The 11,194-nt window shown below is 46.0% G+C and overlaps 1 protein-coding gene across 8 annotated transcripts in view; it reads left to right on the plus strand.

Moving 5' to 3' along the window:
- Positions 1–11,194, plus strand: part of LOC120947615 (ankyrin repeat domain-containing protein 11-like) — a 39,540-nt gene that overhangs the window by 4,173 nt on the left and 24,173 nt on the right. The window contains exon 1 of one of the 8 annotated variants that reach the window (XM_040363083.2): positions 7,382–7,595. The exons of 3 other annotated variants lie outside the window; for them this stretch is intronic. In XM_040363083.2, coding sequence (XP_040219017.2) covers positions 7,397–7,595 — 199 coding nt within the window. In that variant the 5' untranslated portion in view covers positions 7,382–7,396. Of the gene's footprint in view, positions 1–7,381; positions 7,596–7,615; positions 7,839–7,873; positions 8,326–11,194 lie in introns of those variants that run through there. 4 more of the 8 variants (XM_040363084.2, XM_040363086.2, XM_040363089.2 and 1 more) reach the window with 4 other exon arrangements.

Below are 11,194 nucleotides of genomic sequence, written 5' to 3' on the forward strand. Positions count from 1 at the left end.
TCTCTCCCCTACAAGGAGTTTTCTTTTAATCAGTTTATGTTGGAAGATGGAAGAAAGATTGTGTGTTGATTTTTCCTTGTTTGTAAGAGACTAAGAATTTTGTTTGAAATTATTCTTTTTCTACAATTAATGCATAGTTAAATTGCAAACACACATCTTCCACAGTTAAGCTATTCAGTGTCGAAACTGGAAGGCTCATCGCTCCGTTATGCGGGAGCTTCCAAAACAAATATTGTACTTTGTAGCTGCTTTTTTCCGTGAGTCTCTTTCAACGGTTGCAAACAAATGAACAAATATTGACCATTTTGGTCAACAATTTGCGTTTTATCAGACTCAATCCTCTCCCAAACTGGGTGCGATATGCATGGAAGCGTACCAACCAGGCCTTTCAAAGTGTAGCCATGTACACACGGTACGTTACGTGACCTGACTAGATTAACCCAGTACTAGCCACACTTTATATAGAAAAATGGGTAGCCTCAGTAGCAACAGCAGCAGCAGCAGCACGTGTGAACAGCTTGTTGTTATTTACTGTAATATTTTTTCTTCTGTTTTGCTCCACCCTGGCCCGTTTCAGGACGCGCAATACGCTGCCGAGTGTGCTGTGTGCTGTCCTTGCCCCTAATGCTAACGTCTGTTCGATATAAATCAGACTTACGAAGCAGACCGCGCCTGTGTGAGACCGCGCGTTGCTAGAAGGGGGTTGCTACAGAACAAAATGTTCACACTCCAGACGATAATTAAGTCTAATTGAAATGATGCACGCACGATGCACACACACACTCGCACGCTTGACCAGTGGGAGTTCTCTAAACGCCTCGCCATCTCTATCCAGTTCCCAGTTTTTTTCTCTTCCCATCAACCACCGTGGCAGCGCAATCGTCACCGTGATCTTCAACATTCACTGCGCTCTGTAGTTTGTCCCACTTTTTCAGCATCATTTCAGTGATTTTCTATCTTCTTCATTTGCCCTCTCCCCCAAGCACGCTTGCAAAACGCCCCGCTCGTCGTCGCCGTCGCAAGAAGGGGATGAATAATTTAAATGACTCAATGTAAAGGTTATCGGCAAAGATTAATGGACGGCCCGGCCCAGTGCTGCGCTGCGTCAAAAAGAAGCGGGCGGAGATGGCAAGCTGAGAGGCTAGAATGGAGCAGAGCGCTCCGCTGAAGCTGGGGCGCCTACCCTACAAAGGCGGCTGAGTGGCGGCTTCGCTAATTCTTTCCTCTTCGAGCCGAAAACATGCGGCCGCCGCCGCCGCTTCTACACGGGTTTTGCTCCTGCGCTTTCCCTAATTATTCGCTGCCTGCCTGCCCCATGTGGTCAGTGGTTTGTTTTTTCCGGGGTTTTCTTTCTTCAAGTTCATGTTGAATTAAAGAGAGAGAGAGAGAGAGAGACAGAGAGCGACCGTTGTGGCCGTGAATGATGCGTGCAATGCTCACTCAATTGCCGTTTGCCACTACCGCCAGGAGACGCCGTCTCTAGGGAGATCGATTTCGGAGCTCACCATAGCGACCGTAGGACAGATTGTGTGTGTGTGTGCGCTGTGCCCGTACTGTACACTGCTAATCAAATTAGTATCCCACACACACATGCGCTGGCATGAATTTGTTTGGCTGTGGCTCCCCTTTTATTGCTTTGTTTTCTCGTGTAAATGTTACGAAACTTTATCATTTGCTACTGCTGCTGCTGCTGCTGCTTGCCCCCTTGGAAAGTAATTCGATAGTGACGCATATTTGCATAATCAAATAGAGCTTGAATTGGGTGTTTCGAGGTTCGAAGGAAGACCACCGGACCAACCGTTCGGGGAAGGAAAATGTGTTCCTATTTTGGGGGGAAAATAACGGCGCCCACTGGCATTCATCATATCCACTCTCATGGCACGTGCTAGCCGATGGGGGCGTCGTTAGTTTAATTTCGCATTTAAATCAATTCAAAGTTTATAAATAATTTAAATTCATTTCAAACTTTTCTTTTTTCTGATTTTCCAAATTTCAAATTCACACCCGTTGAAAATCTCCACCTCATCACACACACAATCTACACAGTGGGAAAGCTTCAACGGCCTAATCTCCGTCTCCACCGAAAGCTCGTCTAACTACGTTTCGTTTCAGGCTCTTCCTTCGCCTATTTTCCTTCTACTCCCCACCAGTTGGGAGGGTCCGAAAGGGGGGACAAAAACGCCATGAAGGGTGAAATGACGCGTCTGCTCACAGTTTGCCGCCCCCGGGGGAAGGTTGATCACCTTCTACACATCGCTTGATCGTCGTGATCTCTTAGTCTCGAACTGAAGATGAACACATGCACACGCAAATGCACACAGAAATATACACACACACCCTTGTAGCAGGGACAAGTGTGAAGGGGCGGCGTATGGTACGTGGTGCCCCCTCGTTGGGGATGAGATCTTCTCGATTCATTTCCCATTTGCTCACCGTGTGACTCATTGCCGTGTGTGAGTGTCTCTCTCTCTCTCACTCTCTCTCTCTCTCTCTCTCTCTCTCTCTCTCTCTCTCTCTCGTTAGTGGCCGTCGTTTCTTTTTTTTCAACGATCACGCTTTAGTATTCCTTCTCCTACAAGCTGAGGGTTCACTCTCTCCCACACACCCAAACACAGCGGCCGTTTGGGCGCGCGCGCTCTTCCGCTCTCCGAGCGTGCTGCAATTTGCTGCACTGTGCACATTGCACTTTGGAGACTGTGAAATAGTATACGTGTGTATCTGTGTGTGTGTGAGAGAGAGAGAGAGAAGGAGAGATAGTGCTCGCAGATGAGAGCAAAACGGGACAAGGAAACCGGGGAAAGGAAGTTGTACGGAAGGCATTTTCTTTCTCGTTGCACTCTGTTGCCGCTGCATCTGCAAGGAAGCGTCAGCCAGATGTTGGACGTGCAAGCCTGGAACAAGGGAGGGGGGGAGGGGGGAAGGGAGAAGGAGGTGGGTGTGCATATCATTTGCATGCGGCAAATCGTGCATGAAGAAAATGTATTCCCGTCGTCTCCATCACAACGACGACGGTTCTCGGCTACTTCTCAATCCCCTCCTTCCCCATATTTCTTCTTCTACCTTTGCTCCATGTTTGTGGGATGAGGGAGGAATTGGAAGCCCGAACTGCACTTGCCTCCCCCTGTCATTCCTGTCAAACCCCCCCCCCCCCCCCCCCCCCCGCGATCCGGGGTGCAAGTTTTAATCCATTTTTATTTTATCATTATATTTACATGTGCCGTTGACCCCCTCCCTTCCTCCTTCCTCTTTGCATGATAATCCCTCCCTGCAGCCCCTTGGTATCTTACACCCCTTGGGGAGGGGACAGTTGGTGGCGCGTGTGTGTGTGTATGTGTGTGTGTGTCTGTGGGCTGTAGTAGTAAATCACAATCCACCGTCGATAGGTTTTTTTTTTCTTGTTGTAGTTCACTTTTATCGGTTTCCTCCCTTGATTCCTTCCACCCTTTACCGTCCCCCTGAGGCCGAAGGTGTGTCTGTGCGAAACACAAATGTCGTCCCGTACGTGGACAGGTACCGGTGCGCCGGTACACATTCCAGTTTGCATGTAATAAATTAACGTCTTTTTTTTGTTGTTGCTCAGCTTTTGTTGGATACGGGCAGACTCTTTTCAAGGGCACTGGTCGCCGCTTTTAAGTAGCCCGTGGGACGCTAGGGAATTGAAGGGGGCGGGGAGGTAGTAACTGGAGCACATTATTTTACATGAATTAAATTACGCCCCTGCTTCCCCTTTTTAGCCTTGTGGCCGAAGTTAATGCGAGCGACTTGTAAAACTGCAATTTATGACATTGTATTGGCATTTTGTATGACTTGTATGATACTTTAGTATAAAATGCTCTAATAAGCTCCCTATATTGCTGACGTCTTGTCAAAACAGTATTGAACCATTCTGACGAATGAGTTCGGCCATTAGAAGCGTTTATCGCTATTTTGCGCCTAAATGTATGCAATTAAATTTTCATACTATCGCTTTTAACCTCAAACAGAACTTGTGGAGACGCAACAATGCATTCGGAGACCTTTAATGTGTATTAAATTGGTTTCTTCTATAAAAAACTATTACGTTCAAAGTTGTACAAAAATGATTAATATTTTGAAGTAATACTTCATCCCAAAACTGCAACAGCACTTCCCAAATAAAAGTAAAATACAGCATCACAGCTACTCTTATTCCAGCAGCAACAATGTACGCACCAACACACCGACAGCTCCGTATCGATTATGATGAACCTGAAATACTGCCGCCATGACGAGTTGGGTTGGGTGGCGGGCGGTTTGGGAAGCGAGCGAGCGAAGATAAATCGTGTATTTCCCTGCTAACGCACAGTCCTACGTTCGATGTCCCATCTGGTTAAATGTACGCTTCTACTACCGGGAAAAACTACCTCCCTTCTTCCCCAGAACTGTGCGTGTGCCCACTGTCACAATGCGATTAGCATATCGCATGGAAAGGACAACACACACACACCGCACCGTTCGAGACGCGATCGGAAAACCGCTCGTACACGGTTGCCACTGTGTTCCGGCTTCTCGGCATGCTGGCACAGCCCCGTTCCGTTTGTCAATCACCGCCGCGGTGAGGTGGAAAAGCGGTGAAGTGGGGTGAAAAAAAATGATGATCCATCACTTCCGTCCGCGGCGCGGCAGCATCAGAATCTCGAGCCGCACTCCTCTACACGGCGGAATAGTGCTTTCCCGCTGAGTTTTCTTCCCCTACCAGCTCGAGAGAGAGAGAGAGAGAGAGATAGAGATAGAGTGGGTAGTCGGCCAGTCTGCTTCCTGTTGCTTTTGCGGCGGGGTTTTGTTCGGGGTGTGTTGTGATTATTTTTTCTCCTCTCCTATCGGTGGCCATTTTCATGATCCTTCTTCTAGGTGAGAGTGCAGAGGCAGGAGCGAGCGCGCCGCACTGTGCTTGTGAGTCAGAGCGGGAGAGGATGCTAAATTTAGCTGGTAATCGCATAATTTTTCCGCCCAACCTTGGCGAAATAAATGTTCCTGTCCACCTCCTGCCCTCTGCCGTGCTGGCACCCGTCAGGTGGGGTGCATGCTTTCTTTGGAAGAGGAGGATGTTGAGGAAGAGGAATGAGTGTTGTGGTTCGAAGGAGTGGAGTGCAAGCATGAAGGTGCAAAACGGCTTTATTCTTTGCCTCATTAGCTGTGAGACATGTTTGGTTACGGTTGATGGGGGTTTTTTTTTTGTTTATCCTTGTTCGACATTCAAGTTCGGAGCAAAGTTTTCCCCTTTGGCTGTTTTATCACACCACAATGATCGCGTAAATCGTAATAGAAACGATTTATTCACTCCACTACAATTTGTTTTATCAATACAAAGACAGAGCAAATGGGTCTGCTCGCTCATACAGCAACAAAATAAAGTTAGTCATCCGTTCTGTTGCATAAAATTGGGGATCGTGATTTGGAAAGGGTTTTGCTTTGTTTTTCTTCTACCTCTTCCCTCTGTACGGACACATAGTGCGTTCTCTCTGTGCGAGCGACGTCTTCTCCCCTCGACCCCAAGGGGAGTATGTGGACGTCCGTCCAACGTTCGTCCAGTGCAATCCAATGGCGGCGGCGGCGGCGCGGGTGCTAATCAAATCATTTAACAAACGGCTACAAGGCACCCATTCCGGAACGATGATGATGCGGGCCAATATTGTACCGGTGGGGGGGATAGGGGGTAGTAGATGCCCGAAAGGGAAAGACACTCACGCACTCGCTGCTTCCTTCTCGCCTGCTGGCGGTGGTGAATAATGGTGCTGGCCTGTGTTTGGTGGCGATGAAAATGAACCTGGATGAAGCATAAATGAACTGGAACGGGATGTACATGGGAGAACAAATGGATGTGTGAAAAGAACAAGTGAAATCGTTCACAATGAAGGGGCAGATGAGTGATTGAAGAACGCTAGAATCATATTTGTAAAGTATTTTTATTGTTTTTATTGATTTATATGGATAAGTATCAAAGCAGAATCCCAATTATGATCGTTGTTTGACATTATTGTTCAGTCGAACAAGTTTGCACAGCTGTTTGGTAATTCGCAGCACAAAGCGCCTAAATGTATGCAATCACGTGGCATCTTTGAGTCTTTAACCATTTCTGCCCTCGCTAAAAAGCTCATGTCTGATTAGCATCTTGTATTCATTGGTTCTTGATTCAAAATGTAACTTGTTTGAGGTTACTAGGACAAATGTACCAATAGTTGTGCAATTTGTAGTGGTACGGGTATGTTTTAATGAAATTAAATCGTCAAGAAAATTAATATTTTTATATTCTTTGTGCATTTGTTTTTGAAATTTGTTTTATCTTCCCAAATGTAACCTTTTCGATCTTTAAACACTACAAATTTTCAAATGTTGAGCACCGTTGAACCTATAATGGTAACCTGACTCCTATAATGACCCCTATTGCAAAAACTTAAAACATGAATTTTTTTTATAAGGGACGATAAAACTAATTAGCTAACTAACTAATAGGACTGCAAGGGTGTTTTTAAATTAAGAATACCAAGATTGTTTATGTAATGTCCAAATTATATGTAATTTAATCGTCATAAATGTATGATTGTGATTCATTGAAATATTCAATTTAGTACTTTATAACAAGTGCAGTTTGAACTTAGACATGAATGAACTTCAAACGTCAATTTTCACTCATCCAGATGTGTGATTTTTGATATTTTTTACGATATAATATCAATATGGAAAGTCAGTTAACATAACTTACATTAGTGAAAATAATACAAAACAACATTCTGATGAGTTTAACAGAATTGATTTTTTTAGCTGATGTTTAGCATAACACGACTATGCTAAATGATATTTTGCAAAATGCAGCATTGATATTTTCTGTAAATACAGAACGGCATCGCGGTATAAATTTCCTAAAAAAAGATACTAAAACACATTGAGTTATAACGTTAACGCTAGCGTTAGTAAAATATTTGGCATAATTTAAAAGATTTGACATTAAGAAAAAAAACCATCATTTCTTTTAATTTTTCTTTATAAAGTGTTTAGTACGCTACAACCCATATTGGTAATTTTTCCTTACCATTTTTGATAGTTTCTGTGTTATACAGTAATTGAAATGAAATCATTAAACTTAATACTTAACAGAAAAACTCATAATAGTAGCTTATCTTAAAAGTGCCTAAACTTTTCATTAGTTTTGTTCAATCTGTTCAATCGTTTGATCAGTACTCACTTAAAGCCTCAAATCAGATCCACTCCACCCATACGATGGCAGTTTCCAATTGCACAGCACAAGACCAACGCCTCACCGTTAGGCGTTCACTCACCACAAACGAATGAACAAACGCTCAGCTCACGCGCGTGAATCGTTTCGATTCGTCCAACGCCGCCGCGGCACCGGTTCATCTCTCAGCGCCGTTTCGTGGGCATGGGTCCGCATGACCGCGGCCTTTTAAACACGGTTACCCCGTTGCACGGCATTCATTCGGCGACTGTACGTGCATCGGTACGCAACCCGCAGCAGCAGCAGCAGCAGCAAAACCCCGCAGAACGCAGGGGCACACAACGCGCACGCAACACCACGGGCTCTCCGGGTGCCACACGCGGGACGGAAGAGCAAAAAAAAAGTAACGTTTCGCGTCCGTCGTCGTCGTCGCTTCTGCTTTCTCGCGCTTCGCCGTCGGCTGCCTTTGGCCCTGCCAGCCGGTCCAGCCGGTATCTGTGTCTGTGTGTGTGTTTGTGTCTGTGTGTGCGCGCGCGCTGGCATCCCACAGCTCTCCCATCTCTTGCACTGTGCGTGTGTCCACCGGCCGCCCCCGGACGGCTACGTCCCTATTGCCGCCATACGCGCGCTCTTCCCACCGGTCTCGGTAGGTTGCTCGGTTGTTCTCGGCGGGCCCTCCAGCGTTCCCCGCGCTCGCGCGCTCTCCTCGTGCATGTGTGCCACGGTCTCCGGAGGCCGGTCGCTCTCGATCCCTCTCACTCTCTATCTATCGCTCTCGTTCGCTCTCGGTGCGCGCGTCCATCCGTCGTGTAGTAGTAGTTCCGCTGTTGCTTGTTGTTTTGCCTGTTGGCCCGTTTTCCGTTTCACTTCCGGGGGCCGCCGCACACCAGATTCAATTTCATCGCTGTGCCCGTCCGTCATCGTCGTCGTCGGCTGCTTCCGTTATTTCATTTCGTGTGTATGCGTGTGTGTGTTTGATGTTTTTTTTTTGTTCATGTTGCTTCTGCGGGATATGTTGCTGATATCCATCGGCAGCACCAGCATCATCATCATCACAGCATTCAACAACTGTGAGCCAAAGGGTTAACAATTAAAAAGGATGCGTTTGGCCGTTGTTTCGCGCACTTCCGATCGTAAGATCTTCCCCACTTCCGGTGTGTCTGTTTGAGTGTGTGATCCTGTGTTGTGTTGTAATACAAGAAGAATATCACAGTACCTTGATTGTTACTATCGGCCCCCGGGATTGTGTTGTGAATTTATGTTGGAATGCGAATGTTGTTGGTGTTATGGCTCTAGTGTTACCGAACACAAACACACGGCTGCGAGAATGTGTGTGTTTCCGTCTTTTGAGCGCAAGTGATTTTTGTAGTTGTTGTTGTTCCTTCTTCAATTTGTTCTTATCCCGCTCTATTATGTGTAACATCGCTTTATTGTGTGTGCGTTTCATTGTGGTGTGTAGGTCCCTCTCGGCTCGTTAGATACTCGGCTTGCTCTGCTTGTTCTGTTTTTTAAATCTCTCTCTGTCTTTCTCTTGTTGGCCATCAACCAACAATAGCAACAGTCTTCTTTAATGATGAAAACCATCCCACCCCACCCGGGGAGAGGGAGAGAGAGCGAAGGAGGCAGAGTTTTACGATGGGGCTCATCTTTTGTGGGGCAATCGTGTCGTTTCAAGGAGAGAGACGAAGGGGGACGACCGGGAGGGGAATGGGTTCGTTCATTCAACCTAAAAAGAAGAACCACAACAGAACGGATAAAGTGTGTTGCGTACGGCGGGTGTCCGGGGGTGGCATTACTCCCTGAACGGGGGATGACGCTTTTGCTATGCTCCTTCTTCTTCTTCTTCTTTAGCTTGAGATATCTTTGCTGCCCTGCTCTTTGGTGCATTGTTTCATGGTTTTTTTTTGTGTGTATGTGCTGCCGATCAATGAAAAAGGCAACGCTGCATTGGACGGGGGAGCAGCGCCGATGGTGTAATGCTTGAAGAGAGGCTGTCGCTCTTTATGACCGTCTCAATAATGGGAAACGTTTCCAAGCGAACCCATATATCAAACTCTACGTTTAATTGTGCAAATAATGCAACGTTTTGTTTGATTTTTATTATTAAACTTAAAGTGTTTTTTTTCTATTTTTTTGACAAATTCTTGGATAATTTTGTGGATCACTTTAGAGAGTAAATATATTTCTGTTTCTTTTTGTATGCAATAAATCCAGTTGTGGTCAGTTTTGTTTGATAGGCCGTTGAATGCATGCTTCGTTGCCATCCCCAAAACCTGACCGTCACCGAATGCCAATGTAATATATTATTCACCCCTCGTGTGGTTGGTTGGTCAATGTCGTTACGACACGACGAGGTTTTTGCCGCCGTAAAAAATATGCTTGCATCTTGTTGTGTGCGGCGAGCATCATATCACGATGATGTGCCAATGTAGTAGAGAGAAAGAGAGGGATATAGAGAGCTGAGGATAAGGTAGATTGGGGGGATTTTGCAATTCGCGAATTATAATGGTTGGTGGTGTGTGGTGTGTCGTCGTCCCGTCGCCGGCGACGAGATGGTGCAGGAAAGCAGAAGAAGCTGCCACCACCGGGTGCTGTTGTAATAATTCATCCCTGGGTGCGCTCTTCTCTTTTTGACGGATTTTTTGGGCTTTATTGGTTGACTTGCGGGAGGAGCAAGATGAGCAGAACGTATGAACGTATGTGAAAATTCAAAGCTAAAAGTTTTTTGTTTGTAGTTGTAAAGAGATTTCCGTACCTGTCCCGTCGCGTAAGCGCCGGTGCGTCTACGCATCGAACCATTCGTTCATCTGCTTTACTGTCCATTACAATCAGGTATATATTCTTTTCGTCATGCCTTTCTCACTTGCGATTGGCAAAAACACATATTAATTGACAACTGATTTTATCAAAACCACACTGATTTTGAATTCCTGTGAAGGACTGACTGCTCTTTTATTTGAATTCTGATATCCCTGATGTTGTTGTTGCTGCTACGTTTTCATCCCCCAACTGTGCCACTTAGTCACTCTCTAATGAGTGTTCACTACATCCTCTATCTTGCACCGATATTGGGAAGAAAAATAAGATATAGAAAACGAGAGAGATAGAGAGAGCGAGAAAGAGAGAAAAAGGCAGTATCGAGAGCATTTGGATATCATTTGGCGTTGTCACAGTCCCATACAAACGATCGGAAATAGTATACAGTGTGGTAGCTACCACTACCACTAAAGGGTGTTGTTTCTATCACCACTACCACTATTATTCGCCTACGCCAACACAACTTCGTAGGGAGTGCTTGTAAGATCCGATATACCGCCTCCACAGGCACAGCTGACGGAGTGTGTGAGAGAGAGAGAGATAGAGAGTAACAATCCAAGCACAAGTGCGTCTGGAGAGTTTGGTGTAGGTTAGTAGTGCATACCGTCCTCGTGAACAGGGCCCTAGGTAGTAGTGTTGGTGTTAGTATTGATGGTGTTAGTAAGTGTTGCATGGTAGCGATCACGCGTGCGACCGGAACCGGGTGGAGGAGAAAGTGTATTTGTGCAACGCGCTATCACCATCGTGTCGTGCCCGTGGTGTGCTGGTGGCTTGCTCTCTACATGAGCCCACTCTCCGATTGTGATAAATTCTGGCACTGGGCAGTGTGGTTGTATATGTACATATTTGCTCTGTGTGTGCCGAATGAGTTTATCGATATATGGAATAAGTATTTACGACGGAGAAATGCTGATAAGAACGTGCCAAGGGGGTTTAATAATACTCCCTCCGTATGAAACCGTTTTCCAACGAATACAAACTCGCAGTCGTGGTAGGGTCACATTCACCCCCTATATTTGAAGTGCTAAATATGACACCTAAACCCCTTCACCCCACCCCAAGGGCGAGATGAATTGTTAACCCGGTCGGTTTTATGTCATCCCCTAAAATTTAATTCATCCGTGCGTGAGTGCGTGCGTTCGTTCGTTCCCAACACCTACAACCAGGCAGCTCTACACATGCTCG

Source organism: Anopheles coluzzii, chromosome 2, assembly GCF_943734685.1.
Source record: "Anopheles coluzzii chromosome 2, AcolN3, whole genome shotgun sequence".
NCBI lineage: Eukaryota > Metazoa > Arthropoda > Insecta > Diptera > Culicidae > Anopheles > Anopheles coluzzii.